The sequence below is a fragment of the Nannobrachium achirus genome, assembly GCF_963921795.1.
Source record: "Nannobrachium achirus genome assembly, chromosome: 23".
Classification (NCBI taxonomy): Eukaryota; Metazoa; Chordata; class Actinopteri; order Myctophiformes; family Myctophidae; genus Nannobrachium; species Nannobrachium achirus.
In genome coordinates this window covers 2,910,578-2,928,744 of record NC_137830.1, presented here as the reverse complement: position 1 = coordinate 2,928,744, position 18,167 = coordinate 2,910,578, and the positions used below count along the sequence as shown (strand labels likewise).

At 44.1% G+C, this 18,167-nt stretch overlaps 2 protein-coding genes and 1 pseudogene across 3 annotated transcripts in view; all 3 read left to right on the top strand.

Annotated features, from left to right (window-relative positions):
* The window catches only part of LOC308308496, a 190,067-nt pseudogene that overhangs the window by 76,824 nt on the left and 95,076 nt on the right, over window positions 1-18,167 (top strand). The gene's annotated exons all lie outside the window — the stretch shown is intronic.
* LOC308309085 (uncharacterized protein) overlaps window positions 1-18,167 on the top strand; it is a 92,473-nt gene that overhangs the window by 14,071 nt on the left and 60,235 nt on the right. The window lies entirely within an intron of this gene.
* Window positions 640-18,167, top strand: part of LOC308308408 (protein NLRC3-like) — a gene marked incomplete at both ends in the record, with an annotated part of 38,236 nt that continues 20,708 nt past the window's right edge. Inside the window, 3 exons of the mRNA XM_080753826.1 lie at window positions 640-644; window positions 731-2,278; window positions 12,875-12,929. Of these exons, the coding sequence (XP_080609952.1) occupies window positions 640-644; window positions 731-2,278; window positions 12,875-12,929 (1,608 nt within the window). The remainder of the gene's footprint in view (window positions 645-730; window positions 2,279-12,874; window positions 12,930-18,167) is intronic.

The following is an 18,167-nucleotide window of genomic DNA, read 5'->3' as shown; positions in this document are numbered from 1 at the left end:
ATAGGCTTTTTCAAAAAGCAAAATGTCGATGTCCCTCCCGGTTAGATGAATGGATACTTGATTGGTCAAGCTTCACATGATAATTTGGCCTTCAGGGTTTAAAATATGTAGTAAGCCACAAATACATTCAGAATAGAGGTTTTATCTGTCCACCGCTTCACTTCGAACCGAGGTTTGATTTTTTTTTAATTGTTTTACAATTTGTAGATTTTGTGGAGGGCTTTAACTGCATTATGTTGTTTAGTGGGGACCCTCAGGGCTCTATACTAGTCTCTTTTCTGTTTGCATATCTTGATTCTTAGCTGAAAATAGCAGATCTACAAGCTTATATAAGCTTGTAGATCTGCTATTTTCTGTAAAAGTTTCCCACAGAATACAGAAGCTGGGGTTTAAGTGGTTAAATTAATAATGTGCATACACAGCTGTGAGGATGTAAAGTTATAAATTCAACTGAATGTTTAAAATGTCTTCATTGTCTTCTCATAGCAGGTGTCAGTCCACAGGAGCAGTTAAAGGTTTATAAGGTCGGTTTGAACCGTCTTGATCGTGTGACATACGTCACTGAAGTGCCCTCCCTCAGCAGCATCTACACAGAGCTCTACCTCTCAGCGGGAGAGAGTGAAGGGGTTAATACCCAACATGAGGTCTGGCAGCTTGAGACAAAGAAGAGGACCCTCCATGACCAACCAATCAAATGCTGTGACATCTTTAAGCCCCTCCTCCTTGGCAGAGATAAACCAAACAGAAGAGTTCTGACCAAGGGCATCGCTGGCATTGGAAAAACCTTCTCTGTGCGTAAGTTCACTCTGGACTGGGCAAGGGGTTTGGAAAATCAAGATGTCATTCTCCTGGTTCCCTTCTCATTCCGGGAGCTGAACTTGGTCAGAGATGAGCAGCACAGTCTTCTCTCACTGATCCATCGTTTCCACCCAGAATTAAAGAAGGTCACAGCAGAGCAGCTCGCTGTCTGGAAGGTTGGCCTCATCTTTGATGGTCTGGATGAAAGCAGGTTTCCGCTGAAATTCGAGAACATTCGCATTGGTTCTCATGTCTTCCAAGAGAATGCCATTGTTTCTGATGTCACAGTGACGTCATCAGTGGACTTGCTGTTGACAAACCTCATCGAGGGGAATCTGCTCCCCTCAGCCCTCCTCTGGATAACTACCAGACCTGCAGCAGCCAATCAGATCCCTCCTGATTGTGTTGACATGGAGACAGAAGTACGAGGGTTCACAGACCCCCAGAAGGAAGAGTTCTTCAGGAAGAGATTCAGTGATGATGAGAAGATGGCCAACAAAGTCATCTCACACATGAAGACATCAAAGAGCCTCCACATCATGTGTCACATCCCAGTCTTCTGTTCCATCACCGCTACCGTTCTGGAGGACATGTTGAAGACAGACGAGACAGAAAAGCTGCCCAAGACCCAGACTGCGATGTACAGCCACTTCCTGTGCGTTCAGACCAAGAGGAAGTGGAAGAAGTATCATGATGTGGATCAACAGCAGCTCATGGAGAAGGACAGGGAGGTTCTTCTGAAGCTGGGCAGGCTGGCGTTTGAACATCTGGAGAAAGGTAGCATGATGTTCTACCAAGAAGACCTGGAAGAGTGTGGTCTTGATGTGAAAGATGCCTCGCTGTACTCAGGAGTGTGCACAGAGATCTTCAAAGAAGAGACTGTTCAATCTGAGGGAAAGGTCTACAGCTTTGTTCATCTGAGCATCCAGGAGTTTCTGGCTGCAGTCTACCTGTTCCACTGTTACACACAGAAGAACATGAAGGTACTTAAGTCATTCCTGGGAGTTGATGTCAGTTCCTTGGAAGACTTCCTGAAGAAAGCCTTTGAAAAATCCACGAAGAGTAAGAATGGTCACCTGGACCTCTTTGTCCGCTTCCTTCATGGCCTCTCACTGCAGTCCAACCAGAGTCTGTTAGGAGGTCTTTTGGGTCAGACAGCAGACAGTCCAGAGAGCATCCAGGGAGTCATCGACAACCTGAAGAAGATGAAAGATCAAAGGTTCTCTCCTGACAGATGTATCAACATCTTCCACTGTTTGATGGAGATGAACGACCACTCACTGCATCAGGAGATCCAACAGTACCTGGAGTCAGGGGACAGATCAAAGACAGAACTGACTCACTCCCAGTGTTCAGCTCTGGCCCACATGCTGCTGACGTCAGAGGAGGTTCTGGATGAGTTGGACCTGCACAAATACAACACAACACCATGGGGGAAATCCAGACTGGTCCCAGCTGTGAGGAACACCAGAAAGGCTCGGTTAGTAGTCATGAGAATAGAAAATGTATTAGAAGAGAATAAATCTTCCCTCACATCTAACACTATAAGTAGAAATTATGATTATTGTAAAACTTCCAATAATAAACAGGTCTGGTGGTATTGTGTTTATGTGCAAATAAAGGACAGTCCTATTAAAAAGGATCAATGGCTAATAAGACATTAATACATTGACCTCTGTAACTAAAATTAAAACAGCTTAAATATATAATAAAGTAATGTTACAGTGTAGTTAAATGAAACAGACAGGAGTTATACTGTATAATATATTATTATGACATCACAATAGTGACATTATGTTCTTATGTCCACAGTCCAGTAGCTCACTGGTTCTCAACCTGTGGGACCCGGGGGGGGGGGGGGGGGGGGGGGGTCCCCAGATGATTAACTTAATGTGCAACATTGTTTTCTCACTCAACAGTAAACAAATCAACATAAAGTTTAAGTGTATAGAGGGTATCTGCACATTTATAAAGTGACAATTTAAGGACTTTTTAATACCTCTAAAATGACAAATTAAACATTGGCCAAATTGTCAAATATTAGAGGCAAATATTGTGAAAATAGCAGATCTACATGCTCACAACGTGCTCACAATAAGAACTGTTATACAAAATGTAATGCCTCAACTCTTAGTGCTCGTCAGGGTGGGGGTGGGTGGGGGGGGGGGGGTCAGTTAAAATATGATTATTTTGGGGGTCCCCAGTTTTTGGGGGTCCCCAGTTAAAATATGATTATTTTGGGGGTCGCGGCCTGAAAAGGTTGAGGACCACTACAGTAGCTCCCCTCACCAAAAACCACCGTCTAACATGGTGTGTGTGTGTGTGTGTGTGTGTGTGTGTGTGTGTGTGTGTGTGTGTGTGTGTGTGTGTGTGTGTGTGTGTGGGCTTGCAATTATTACTTTGTTTGGGCCCACAGGTGCCCACAAAGATAGTACAATCGGAGAAAAAAACCTTGTGGGGACACATTTTAGTGTCCCACAAGGTAAGGGTTAGGTTTAGGGGTTAGGTTACGGGTTAGGGTTAGGGTTAGGGTTGGGGGTTAGGTTTAGGGATAGAGGTTAGGGTAAGGCCACAGGACTTGCATAAAAATGAATGGAATGTCCCCACAAATATAGTAGACTATGTGTAATGTCCCCACAAAGTAGTAATTGCAAACCTGTGTGTGTGTGTGTGTGTGTGTGTGTGTGTGTGTGTGTGTGTGTGTGTGTGTGTGTGTGTGTGTGTGTGTGTGTGTGTGTGTGTGTGTGTGTGTGTGTGTGTGTGTGTGTGTGTGTGTGTGTGTGTGTGTGTGTGTGTGTGTGTGTGTGTGTGTGTGTGTGTGTGTGTGTGTGTGCGTGCGTGCGTGCGTGCGTGCGTGCGTGCGTGCGTGCGTGCGTGCGTGCGTGCGTGCGTGCGTGCGTGCGTGCGTGCGTGCGTGCGTGCGTGCGTGCCAATTAACAAGTATAGTCGTTATTGGCAGTAAAAGAGTTAAATTAATTATTTTCATTGTTTTATTTGATGACCTTCCTGTCCTGGCATTTGACCTTTGTGCCCTCAAAACATTGACAACACCAAAGGTCAAGTGGTCTTGACCCTAGAATGACAAAACTCCTATGAACATAAAATAACCATTAAAGACACACACATTAATAAACAGTTCAAATGTTCACATCAGTGTTCCTCCTGGTTTAAGTTTAAATACTTCTGGTGCTGCGTTGATACAACCCTCACCATGTGATTCATGTGATTCGTTGGCATTCATATTTGGGGTTGAATGACTTGTTTTCTTTTTCATGATGTTGGATTTTCTTTTTCCTTGAACATCTCTGTTTTTACATATTCTACATTTACAGACTTGTTGGCTGTCAACTCGCTGAGCCAGATTATGAAATTGTGTCTTCAGCTCTCAGCTCTAATCCTTCACATCTCAGAGAATTGGATCTCAGTTATAACAACGTGAAGGATTCATTCATGGAACTCATCTCTGCTGGATTAAAGAGTCCACATTGTGAACTGGAGATACTGAGGTCAGATTAATTAACCAGCATTATTTAGATTAGTTCTGTTTTATTATTCATTGTTTGATTCTAATACGAGGAGTGTGCATTAAGTTGACATCATGGTAGAATCATGATACGGTCAGAGTTGGTGTTGGTTAGTCCTCACTCTGGCATCACATCACAATGATACGCTACAGTAAATACAATAATGTGATCCATCATGGCTGCTAGGGAATTATCACGTCCACTTACACAATCATTGAGTGTCAAACTGGTGTAAACACAGACTGGAAGGTTTGCTGGTTCCCCAGCCCACCAGCACCAGCAGTCTGTTGTCTGTTTCATTTAGTAAATAAGGTTGATATCATGGTCACAATGACTAGAACAAATAATAAGAAAATAAGAAGAAGCAATGTAATATTTATATATGTGTACTTTTGTAATAACTATTTTTGATTACCATGCTGTATACCTGGTAACTACCCTGTCTGTCTGTCTGTCCGTCCGTCCGTCCGTCCGTCCGTCCGTCCGTCCGTCCGTCCGTCCGTCTGTCTGTCTGTCCTCTCAGTCAGTTTGCTGGATCATCTGTTGTTAACTTGCTGCTTCCTGTTTCCTGTCAGTTAGCTTCCTGTTGGAAGATGACCATGATTTCACATTATTCCTGCCTGCCTGTTCTTTCCATCTCTTTGGTCCCTCCTCCAAAACTCTGATAATCAATCCAGATATGTAATCTTTAATTACAGACTTGCTGGCTGTAACATCACACAGACAGGATTTGACATCCTGCTCTCAGCTCTCAGATCTAATCTTTCCCATTTGAGAGAATTGGACATCAGTTTCAACTGCCTGCAGGAATCACAAGTGGAGCAACTCTCTGCTCTACTGAAGAGTGCAGAGTGTAGACTGCAGATCCTGAGGTAAATAAATAGTGTGTTTTCTCTCTGTGTGGATCTCTACTTGAACATCAACACCACTTTGTTAAATATGGATTTCTCTGCAGGTTGTCAGGCTTTGGGCTCACAGAGGAAGGCTGTTCTTCTCTGGCTTCAGCTCTGACCTTCAACCCCTCCCATCTGAAACAGCTGGACTTGAACTTCAGCCACTTAGGAGGCTCTGGTCTGAAGAAGCTCTCTGCTGCACTGGAGACTCTGAAGTGAGTAGACTTGGACTGTGTCCATGTTGGTTAGTGCAGTGTTTCCTTACAATGTTGAACTGGAGACTCTGAAGTGAGTAGACTTGGACTGTGTCCATGTTGGTTAGTGCAGTGTTTCCTTACAATGTTGAACTGGCTGGCTATTTCTTTTTATTATAATTCAATTTTAAAAATGTGTGAGTTTCAGGTTTCAGCCCTTGGCTCACTTCAAAGTCAGTATGGAACTCTGTAAATAAATGATGCCCACCGTGTTCTAGGACAGTGGTTCTCAACCTTTTCAGGCCGCGACGCCCAAAATAATCATATTTTAACTGGGGACCCCAAAATAATCATATTTTAACTGGGGACCCCCAAAATAATCATATTTTAACTGGGGACCCCAAAATAATCATATTTTAACTGGGGACCCCCCCCCCCCCCACCCTGACGAGCACTAAGAGTTGAGGCATTACATTTTGTATAACACGGTTCTATTGTGAAAATAGCTGATCTGCTTGCTCGTTGCGAGGCGTTGTGATCATGTAGATCTGCTATTTTCACAATTTGGTCAATGTTTAATTTGTCATTTTAAGCAATTTAAGGTATTAAAAAGTCTTAAAATTGTCACTTTAGAAACGTGCAGATACCCTTATACACTTAAACTTTATGCTGGTTTGTTTACTGTTGAGTGAGAAAACAATGTTGCACATTAAATTAATCATCTGGGGACCCCCCAAAATAATTTGGGGGTCCCGACCCACAGGTTGAGAACCACTGTTCTAGGAGAACAGATCTTTAGTGTGAGCTGGAGGTCATTCCAAGAGGTTTGGACACTAAAACAAAACAGTGTTTTTACCAGTTCAGTGTCATAGCAAAAGGAACAGAACTATGTCAGCTAGTGGAGACAGTGTGTTAGAGCAGGGGTAGAACTATGTCAGCTAGTGGAGACAGTGTGTTAGAGCAGGGGTAGAACTATGTCAGCTAGTGGAGAGAGTGTGTTAGAGCAGGGGTAGAACTATGTCAGCTAGTGGAGACAGTGTGTTAGAGCAGGGGTAGAACTATGTCAGCTAGTGGAGACAGTGTGTTAGAGCAGGGGTAGAACTATGTCAGCTAGTGGAGACAGTGTGTTAGAGCAGGGTAGAACTATGTCAGCTAGTGGAGACAGTGTGTTAGAGCAGGGGTAGAACTATGTCAGCTAATGGAGACAGTGTGTTAGAGCAGGGGTAGAACTATGTCAGCTAGTGGAGACAGTGTGTTAGAGCAGGGTAGAACTATGTCAGCTAGTGGAGACAGTGTGTTAGAGCAGGGGTAGAACTATGTCAGCTAGTGGAGACAGTGTGTTAGAGCAGGGGTAGAACTATGTCAGCTAGTAGAGACAGTGTGTTAGAGCAGGGTAGAACTATGTCAGCTAGTAGAGACAGTGTGTTAGAGCAGGGTAGAACTATGTCAGCTAGTGGAGACAGTGTGTTAGAGCAGGGTAGAACTATGTCAGCTAGTGGAGACAGTGTGTTAGAGCAGGGTAGAACTATGTCAGCTAGTGGAGACAGTGTGTTAGAGCAGGGTAGAACTATGTCAGCTAGTAGAGACAGTGTGTTAGAGCAGGGGTAGAACTATGTCAGCTAGTGGAGACAGTGTGTTAGAGCAGGGGTAGAACTATGTCAGCTAGTGGAGACAGTGTGTTAGAGCAGGGTAGAACTATGTCAGCTAGTGGAGACAGTGTGTTAGAGCAGGGTAGAACTATGTCAGCTAGTGGAGACAGTGTGTTAGAGCAGGGTAGAACTATGTCAGCTAGTAGAGACAGTGTGTTAGAGCAGGGTAGAACTATGTCAGCTAGTAGAGACAGTGTGTTAGAGCAGGGGTAGAACTATGTCAGCTAGTGGAGACAGTGTGTTAGAGCAGGGTAGAACTATGTCAGCTAGTGGAGACAGTGTGTTAGAGCAGGGTAGAACTATGTCAGCTAGTGGAGACAGTGTGTTAGAGCAGGGTAGAACTATGTCAGCTAGTGGAGACAGTGTGTTAGAGCAGGGGTAGAACTATGTCAGCTAGTGGAGACAGTGTGTTAGAGCAGGGGTAGAACTATGTCAGCTAGTGGAGACAGTGTGTTAGAGCAGGGTAGAACTATGTCAGCTAGTGGAGACAGTGTGTTAGAGCAGGGTAGAACTATGTCAGCTAGTAGAGACAGTGTGTTAGAGCAGGGTAGAACTATGTCAGCTAGTGGAGACAGTGTGTTAGAGCAGGGGTAGAACTATGTCAGCTAGTGGAGACAGTGTGTTAGAGCAGGGGTAGAACTATGTCAGCTAGTGGAGACAGTGTGTTAGAGCAGGGGTAGAACTATGTCAGCTAGTGGAGACAGTGTGTTAGAGCAGGGTAGAACTATGTCAGCTAGTGGAGACAGTGTGTTAGAGCAGGGGTAGAACTATGTCAGCTAGTGGAGACAGTGTGTTAGAGCAGGGGTAGAACTATGTCAGCTAGTGGAGACAGTGTGTTAGTTAGAGCAGGGGTAGAACTATGTCAGCTAGTGGAGACAGTGTGTTAGAGCAGGGGTAGAACTATGTCAGCTAATGGAGACAGTGTGTTAGAGCAGGGGTAGAACTATGTCAGCTAGTGGAGACAGTGTGTTAGAGCAGGGGTAGAACTATGTCAGCTAGTGGAGACAGTGTGTTAGAGCAGGGGTAGAACTATGTCAGCTAGTGGAGACAGTGTGTTAGAGCAGGGTAGAACTATGTCAGCTAGTGGAGACAGTGTGTTAGCGCAGGGTAGAACTATGTCAGCTAGTGGAGACAGTGTGTTAGAGCAGGGGTAGAACTATGTCAGCTAGTGGAGACAGTGTGTTAGAGCAGGGGTAGAACTATGTCAGCTAGTGGAGACAGTGTGTTAGAGCAGGGGTAGAACTATGTCAGCTAGTGGAGACAGTGTGTTAGAGCAGGGGTAGAACTATGTCAGCTAGTGGAGACAGTGTGTTAGAGCAGGGGTAGAACTATGTCAGCTAGTGGAGACAGTGTGTTAGAGCAGGGGTAGAACTATGTCATCTAGTGGAGACAGTGTGTTAGAGCAGGGTAGAACTATGTCATCTAGTGGAGACAGTGTGTTAGAGCAGGGTAGAACTATGTCAGCTAGTGGAGACAGTGTGTTAGAGCAGGGGTAGAACTATGTCAGCTAGTGGAGACAGTGTGTTAGAGCAGGGTAGAACTATGTCAGCTAGTGGAGACAGTGTGTTAGAGCAGGGGTTCGCAAGCTTTTTTGCTCAGGGCACCCCTATAAATATTGTTTTCATCCAAGGCACCCCTACATTATATTAATATTTTTCACTCCCAGCACCTTGTATTCATAGCATATTTTAACGATTATGTAGTGAGGCAAATGTTGAGATAATAGACATTTTGATTAGAAATGACTGAAAATAACTTTGTACTTCAAATAATACGTTTCCAAATAAATTCCAAATATTATCAAATTATCTCGTGGCACCCATGGACTGCTGTGACGGCACCCCAGGGTGCCCCGTCACCCACTTTTAAAACTCCTGTGTTAGACAGTCACACATTGATTCATTGTTGTTCTGTTTCCTACAGTGTGAATCATGGAGGAGAACACTGGATTAAACCTCAACTCCTTACAAGATGTGAGTACCCTTCTGTCTGTCTGTCTGCCTGCCTGTCTGTCTGTCTGTCTGTCTGTCTGTCTGTCTGTCTGTCTGTCTGTCTGTCTGTCTGTCTGTCTGTCTGTCTGTCTGTCTCAACAGGTTCCTCAGGGCTCTATCCTCGGCCTCCTCCTTTTCCCTCTACACCAAATCTGTTAGACGATCTACAAGATCACAACGTGTTGCATTGCAACACGTTGTGAGCTTGAAGATCTGCTATTTTATAATTATTCTTACAGAATAAGGTCACTAGAGTTCAAGTGGTTAATTAAAGCTGCTAATTAATTCAGGAACTGATTATAATTAATAAAACCTTATTTTAATGATTTTATTTTGTATGTTAAACACTTAAACACATCACTGACTGGAGTTCCTCAGGGCTCTGACAATATCAGATCTTCAAGCTCACATCCACACATGGTTCCTCAAAGAACCTTCTTTGAACCATTAACCATTTAAACCCTGCGTCCCAATGTTGGACATGTCTTAATACGTGAACATTCACCGTAAATAGCAGATCTACAAGCTCTCAACTCATCATGCTGCGACGTGTTGTGAACTTGTAGATCGGCTATTTTGGAGTGTGGAGGGTATAGAGCCCTGGGAGACACCGGTCGATGAAGGGTTAGTTAAAGGGGTTGATGCTTCTCAAAGTGTGGTCCGGGGAACCCCAGGGGTCCTTAGGGGGTTCCAGGGGGTCCCCAGCAAAATGTTTAATACAGCATCACTCATTTGAACCACTTTATCCATATTCTACACCTTGGCTATTTAACACATTTAGAGCTATAAAACATCTGTTTCATTTTAGATTAGATCTTTATATTTAGCAACAAGGAATGTCAGAAAACTCTTTTCTCTATTTTATAACTTTTGGTGTTTTTCCCAAGTTAGGAAAGGCTGATGGGGGGGGGGGTAAAAAAAAAAAAAAAAAATCACATCTGCACCCCCTGGTGGCTAAAAAACGAACTGTCCCTTAGAGCCCCCTAGTGTACTGGATCATACTACAGCCTCACACAGAAGTACCTAAAGTATCAGATCTACAAGCTCCAAACATGGTGTGAAATGAGGAGTTTGGAGCTTGTAGATCTGATACTTTTGATACTTCTGAATTTCAATCCTGAAAAGTAAGAGTTTTGGAGATCTGAGGTGATTTTGTAGATAGCTCTAAATGGGTTACAAATAGCAGATCTACAAGATCACAGACCATCACTTGGTGCTGCGCTGAGAGCTTGTAGATCTGCTGTTTTTGAAACGTTCTGAAAAATATTGAACGTGTGTGTGTGTGTGTGTGTGTGTGTGTGTGTGTGTGTGTGTGTGTGTGTGTGTGTGTGCGCGCGTGTTTGTGTGTGCGTGCACGCGACTGTGTGTGTGTGTGTGTGTGTGTGTGTGTGTGCGTGCGTGTGTGTGTGTGTGTGTGTGTGTGTGTGTGTGTGTGTGTGTGTGTGTGTGTGTGTCACTCAGTGAATGATGTATTAATGTTTACTGTGTTGTTTTCTCATCAGATTCTCATCGTCTCACACTGGACTCAAACACAGCACACAGAGAACTCTCTCTCTCTGAGAACAACAGGAAGGCGACTCAGGTGAAACAGCCTCATTCATATCCTGATCATCATGACAGGTTTGATTACTGGAGACAGGTTCTGTGTACAGAGAGTCTGACTGGACGCTGTTACTGGGAGGTAGAGAGGAGTGGAATGGTTGAGATAGCAGTAACTTACAGAGGAATCAGTAGGAAAGGAAAGGGTCAGGAATGTGTGCTTGGACTCAATAAAATGTCATGGAGTCTGTTCTGTTATGATGGTAACCCTGGTAACAGATACACTGTCAGACACAATAGTAAACACACCTACCTTCCTGATGGTCCCTCTGGCTCCAACAGAGTAGCAGTGTATCTGGACTGTCCTGCCGGGACTCTGTCCTTCTATGAAGTGTCCTCAGACACACTGATTCACCTGTACACCGTCCAGAACACATTCACTGAACCTCTCTATGCTGGCTTTGGGTTTATGCCTGACTCCTCTGTGTCTCTGTGTGAGGACAGACAGACAGACAGGCTGTGAGGATAGACAGACAGACAGACAGACAGACAGACAGACAGACAGACAGACAGACAGACAGACAGACAGACAGACAGACAGGCTGTGAGGACAGGGGGGGGGGGTTGGATTCCATAGCGATTCATTTAAACATGAATATTGTACAGATTTATAGATCATGAATACAGTGGTTCTCAAAGTGGGGTCTGGGGACCCCCAGGGGTCCTTGAGGGAGTTCCAGGGGGTCCCCAGCAACATTCATGTATATAGCATCAAAATCAGTGTAACCACTTTAACCATTTACTGCGTACATTGACTATTTGAATATAGCAGATCTTCAAGCTCACAACGCGCCACGGTGCGACGTGTTGTGAGCTTGTAGATCTGCTATTTTCAAACAAGGAATCTTGTAAAAATGGAGTCTCTGGAACAAACTGTTCAGATTGACATGAAAAGGTTTGTTCTCAACCTGTGGGTCTGGACCCCCAGAGGGACCCACAGGGGGTCCCCCAGAGGGACCCCCTGGGGGTCCCCAGATGACAGTGAAGTGAAAGTGAAAGAACCTTTAAAAGTAATCAAAGTATAAACTGGTCAAACATTGGACAAATTGTCAAATAACAAAGAGGCAAATATTGTCAAAATAGCTGATCTACAAGCTCACAACGCCTCGCAACCTGGAACTGAGTCAAACTAAATGTAATGCTTCAACTCTACAATGTACAGTTTGTTTGAACTGGGGGGTCCCCAGTTCATATGAGAACATCTGCTCTAGAACAGGGGTCTTCAATGTTTTCAGGCCAAGGACCCCTTAGCAGAGAGAGAGATGAAGCAGGGACCCCTTAGCAGAGAGAGATGAAGCAGGGACCCCTTAGCTGGGAGAGATGAAGCAGGGACCCCTTAGCAGAGAGAGAGAGATGAAGCAGGTACCCCTTAGCAGAGAGAGAGATGAAGCAGAGACCCCTTAGCAGAGAGAGAGAGATGAAGCAGGGACCCCTTAGCAGAGAGAGATGAAGCAGGGACCCCTTAGCAGAGAGGGAGATGAAGCAGGGACCCCTTAGCTGGGAGAGATGAAGCAGGGACCCCTTAGCAGAGAGAGAGATGAAGCAGGGACCCCTTAGCAGAGAGAGATGAAGCAGGGACCCCCTCTACATATTGTATAAATGTGTGATGGAGATTCTCATGGATTTCATAGATAGATTCATATTCTTGTTTGACACTTAACAACTTAAAATCTTAAATCGTCGATACTTAGTAAACTTGACCTTTCACTCTGTACTTGGTCTGCTCTTTTTTACCTCTACACCAAACCTTTTTGCCAAGCTGGACGGGCAGGGTGCCTCGCAGCACGAGGCCTTGAGAGCTTTATAAAATGTAAAACGTTTATGTTAAACCTTTCATGTATATTTACTGATATCTTCAATAAAATGAAACCAATGTTGTTGTCTTTACATTGTGCTGTTGTTACATCAATTAATACCATTGTGAAAATACAAAGAAAAATAAAGAAAAACATTTTAGACATACATTTTTGCTGTGAGAGTTTTTTACCTTTCTGTACCGAGAGAAAACATTCACCTACACTCGCGAGGAGCTAAATCCCTGCAGTCTAACCAAATACCATTATTATTTAGCATTGTGCTACAAGTTGTTGTTGTTTTTCTGCACAAGGTGTCCTCCAGACTAAGCATTGTGTTACAAGTTGTTCTTGTTTTTCTGCATAAGGTGTCCTCCAGACTAAGCATTGTGTTACAAGTTGTTCTTGTTTTTCTGCATAAGGTGTCCTCCAGACTAAGCGTGGTCACCGTCGGTGCTGCCGCTAGGATCAGCGGTGGCCGCACCGCGGTGAGACAACTTTGGTCATGTGTGTACTATAATCACATGTTTGTACCAATGGAGGTTAAAATGTACTAGAATCATCCAGGCCCATGCATTCTGGTCCCCATCCAGAATCAATGGAGGTTAAAATGTACTATAATCACATGTTTGTCTTAGGAATGCAACAAATACAAAAACATATTATTGAACTCAAGTCTCCATGTTGTGAGCAATCAATAGAAAAACATTTAGGGGGTGAACTACTCCTTTAAAGACAGACAGACATACAGAACCCTCTTACTTTACCCTTTCTACTCTGTCTGTACATAACATGTGTTTTATATTTGTGATGTTTGGCTGTTGAATGTTTTGGTGCTGCTTTATATGTTGATTGAATATCAATGACCACAATGGAAACAAGACCACAAGGACTGTACTCGTTCTGGGCCCTGTGGGTACACTGCAGGCCCCCCATGGATGTTCTTCATAGGGGGAGGAGGAGGTTTAACCCATTTAGACTGGGAACACATTAGTAGGCTACGCATTATTTGTGCTTTAACTATTGATAGATAGCAGATCTACAAGCTCACAGCGTGGCACCGAATGCTGTGCTGCAAGCTTGTAGATCTGCTATTTTTGAAAAAAAAAAAAAAGTTTCTATGTCAGTGGTGCTCAACGTTTTTCATGTGAAGGACACTCAAAAGCAAGTTCCAGGGACTATTGATTATATATGTTATAGGCTACATTAGATACTGTTTCACAATCAATATAATAAGTGTCAATTTGGGAAACTTCAAACACATTCAACCCTACCTAACAATAAAGCAGCTAAAACATCTCTCCACTGCATGATTTTCTCTCATATGGAATTTAGTTTTACAAACTGGTCTTTTTGCTAATATAACAAAAAGAGCTATCAAGATAGGAGAAAGATCTATTGGTAGTAAGTAAGGCATATGGCCATGTAGCTGCAGAGAGAGAAGGGTTAGGGTCAACACTGTGCTGGGTCAGAGAGAGAGAAGGGTTAGGGTCAGCACTATGCTGGGTCAGAGAGAGAGAAGGGTTAGGGTCAACACTATGCTGGGTCAGAGAGAGAGAAGGGTTAGGATCAACACTATGCTGGGTCAGAGAGAGAGAAGGGTTAGGGTCAACACTGTGCTGGGTCAGAGAGAGAGAAGGGTTAGGGTCAGCACTGTGCTGGGTCAGAGAGAGAGAAGGGTTAGGGTCAGCACTGTGCTGGGTCAGAGAGAGAGAAGGGTTAGGGTCAGCTCTATGCTGGGTCAGAGAGAGAGAAGGGTTAGGGTCAGCACTGTGCTGGGTCAGAGAGAGAGAAGGGTTAGGGTCAGCACTGTGCTGGGTCAGAGAGAGAGAGAGAAGGGTTAGGGTCAGCACTATGCTGGGTCAGAGAGAGAGAAGGGTTAGGGTCAGCTCTATGCTGGGTCAGAGAGAGAGAAGGGTTAGGGTCAGCTCTATGCTGGGTCAGAGAGAGAGAAGGGTTAGGGTCAGCACTATGCTGGGTCAGAGAGAGAGAAGGGTTAGGGTCAACACTATGCTGGGTCAGAGAGAGAGAAGGGTTAGGGTCAGCTCTATGCTGGGTCAGAGAGAGAGAAGGGTTAGGGTCAGCACTATGCTGGGTCAGAGAGAGAGAAGGGTTAGGGTCAGCTCAGTGCACAAGGAGACAGAAGGAGGTTAAGGTGAGGATCAGGGCTGAAAGAAGGGAAATATCAAACGCTGAAGCAGTAAAGAGAGGTGAAAGTGAGGACATGAGCAGGGAAAGGGAAGCAGTCTGAGAGGAAAAGAAAAGTGTCTGATCAAAATATCTGCATGGACAAGAAACGTTTTTTTGGCTTTTATTGCCATGGTCATTGATTGTGCAGTGGACATTCAAACCAAATGGGAACGTATAAAGATGGTACTGGAGGTTTTTGGATGTGCTTGATGTCACAGGAGAAGACTTGGACATTACGTTGAGGGAGGAATTCACACCATCTCAGGCCTCAGGGTCTGGGATGTAGATTAAAGGAATGGAATATGTGGAAGGGGATCACTTTGGGTGGACACTAAGTTTGTACAGGGGTGGTGTGATATAGATATAGCGTGATGAATTGTGGGATCCACACTTGGATCAGAAGGTGGCGGTAATGCAACTTTATGGATGCCAACCGCCGTAAAACAAAAAGAAGAAGAACAACAACAACAACAAACATGGCGGCGCCCTGGCAGAGCCGAGGAAGAGGGAGAAAAGAAAGCGAAACAAAGAAAATATCCTTCAAAATGCACAAAAGGAGCTCAAAACGATGTTACAGTCATCTGCCCAGAGGACAGACGTTCAGGATTATACACGGACATGGTTAGATAGTTTAATAAGCAGCAGATAGGTAAGCAACGACACACACACACACGCACGCACGCACGCACGCACGCACGCACGCACGCACGCACGCACGCACGCACGCACGCACGCACACACACACACACACACACACACACACACACACACACACACACACACACACACACACACACACACACACATCACACACACAGAGAGAGAGTGAGAGAGAAGCGAGAGACACATTTTAACATGCGAGACTGACATTATTCTCCATATTGTAAACAAACACGCGTGCCAATTTTGGGCTGTTAAATATAGTTTTGTGTTGCAGTAGTGTGTGTGAGAGAGAGAGAGAGAGAGAGAGAGAGAGAGAGAGAGAGAGAGAGAGAGAGAGAGAGAGAGAGAGAGAGAGAGAGAGAGAGAGAGAAAGGGAGAGTGAAAGGGGGAAAGAGGTAGAGGAAAGAGAAAAAAAACACTTTGCCATTGTTTCTATTCCCCTCAACTGTACATACATTATTTAGTTAAGTTTACCAACCACAGCTAAATACCATCTCAGCTGGGCTACAGCTGCAGACTATTTGTCTTTATATTGGGCAGCCTAGGACTTACTCACAGGCTGGTCGTTAGAGGGTTTCAACAACTTGGTACAGGATGCCCAAAAAGGAGGTCAAAAGGCTGTCAAAGTATTGTGCTGTGTCAGCCATAATTGACAGCTGCCACATATGGCAGAGACGCTCTTACTTTATACCTATACTGAGTGACATGTCCATTGTATCATGAAAACTGTTACTTATAGACTACCTATACTGAGTGACATGTCCATTGTATCATGAAAACTGTTACTAGGCTACCTATACTGAGTGACATGTCCAATGTATCATGAAAACTGTTACTTATAGGCTACCTATACTGAGTGACATGCCCAATACTAGAGTCAGTCACTGCATACTCAATACAGTACCATAGTTTATTTGGTCAGTTACATGGTGTAGTCAGTACCATAGTTTATTTGGTCAGTTACATGGTGTAGTCAGTACCATAGTTTATTTGGTCAGTTACATGGTGTAGTCAGTACCATAGTTTAGTCAGTCAGTCACTGTCAGTTCATTAGTCCATCAGTCAGTCCATCAGACCATCATTCCCTATCAGCACCTATCCGTCCGTCCATCAGTCCCCACACAGAAGTGACAAGTGCAACCTCACACTTCTGTAAAGGTTGTACATGTACTGTAGGTCATGCCCTACAAGGTGGGTCAATATACACCTGCCAAGCAGCAGTCTTGCAGTGCCTGACTGAATACTTTGTGGTGTGACTATGTTGCCCACAACGGATATGGTGTACGTTCTGTAAGCTCACAAAATGAGTCTCATCTGCAATTGTAGATGGTTTATTTTCACCCATAGATTCCTTGGACTGCAGTGTTGTTTTTGACAGCAAATTTTGATGTAGTTTTAGTCAGTCTTTTGAATAACATTTAATTTAGTTTTAGTCATAATTTAGTCACCTGAAAAGTATTAGTTTTGGTATAATTTTAGTCGACTAAATATACAGTTGATTTAGTCAACTGAAATGTATTTCGCCAGGCCTTGATGGCATTGTAATGACTGATTTTACATTTGGTTGTGTGCTGAAAATAGCAGATCTACAAGCTCACAACGCGTCGCAACGCGACACTTTGTGAGCTTGTAGATCTGCTATTTTCAGTACGCAACACCTGAGAGCAACCAAACATATAATGACTCTCTTCTCCACTAGTCCCTCCCTAACGTTTTAGTCTAGTTTTTATTTTGTTGAAATTGTCAATATATTTAGTCTTAATTTTAGTCATCACAGCTTAGTTAGTTTTCGTCAGTGAAAGAAACGCAGTCGACAGATATTTTTCACCATAGTTTTAGTGGACTAAATCAACACTGTTGGACTGGCAGGTACTGTACGTTGTACTGTTGGCATTTCAGATGATTCCTTACTTCCTTTCAGAACATTGATGAATGCTTTCCACCCTGGTCTGTCTTGGGCCATCCTCTCCAGCTGTTTCCACCTCAGTCCTTCTCTTTCACCTCCTGCTCTGTGCTCCTTCTCCTCTGCTCCGCTTGCCTTGTGGGTTCCACCTTAGAGCCTGTTTATGTTTCCTTATAGTGTGTGTCCAATCCAGCTCCACTTTCTCCTCAACAGCAGTACCTCTATTGGTTCTTGTTTGGTGCCCTCAGGTTGATGTTACTGCGGTTTGTCCAGAAGGATGAGTCTTAGGCAGTGGTTTGTCCAGAAGGATGAGTCTTATCAGTGGTCCATGAATGTCTGCAGTTTATTGGTGATGGTGTTGGTAGTCCTCCAGGTTTCAGATCCATACAGCAGTACGGCTAAAGGCCACTTTTAACCAAACAGATTCGTGGCCGAATCGGCGGCGGAAAGCGTCTGTTGCCGAACGGGAGCTCATCGGCAGGTTTTCGGCAGCGGGTCGGGAACGCTATCGACCAGTATCGACGGAAAACTGGAAAACTGGACTTGCCCAGTTTTGTTGAGTCGCCCCTGGCCGTCGGTGAATTGTAGTGAGTTGTAATGGACCATTAGTTTGCTACTGCTGCAGCAAAACCAAGCCTAAATAAGCCAGAGACATTTTCCTGTTGCACATTTTAACTAAATAGCATATTCACAATCTCAACTCTCAATTTCCTATACTAATCAACTCCAAGGCAACGCTAGTAATAGTGCTGTGTGTTGTTTTGGTGTGAGGAGAAGAAAACACCGGACAGGAAGAATCTCCGCTTCTGCTCCCCGGTTGCCAGATTCTGTGAGTTAAACAAGCGACCAGGTCTATGAAAACAAGGCCTAAAGAAGCGTCCAGTTTCACCTATTGAGCTCTATTACATTAGCTATTTTCTAAAAGAATGTTGAAAGCAAGGCCAAATAAGCAACTACAATTCAGAAACAT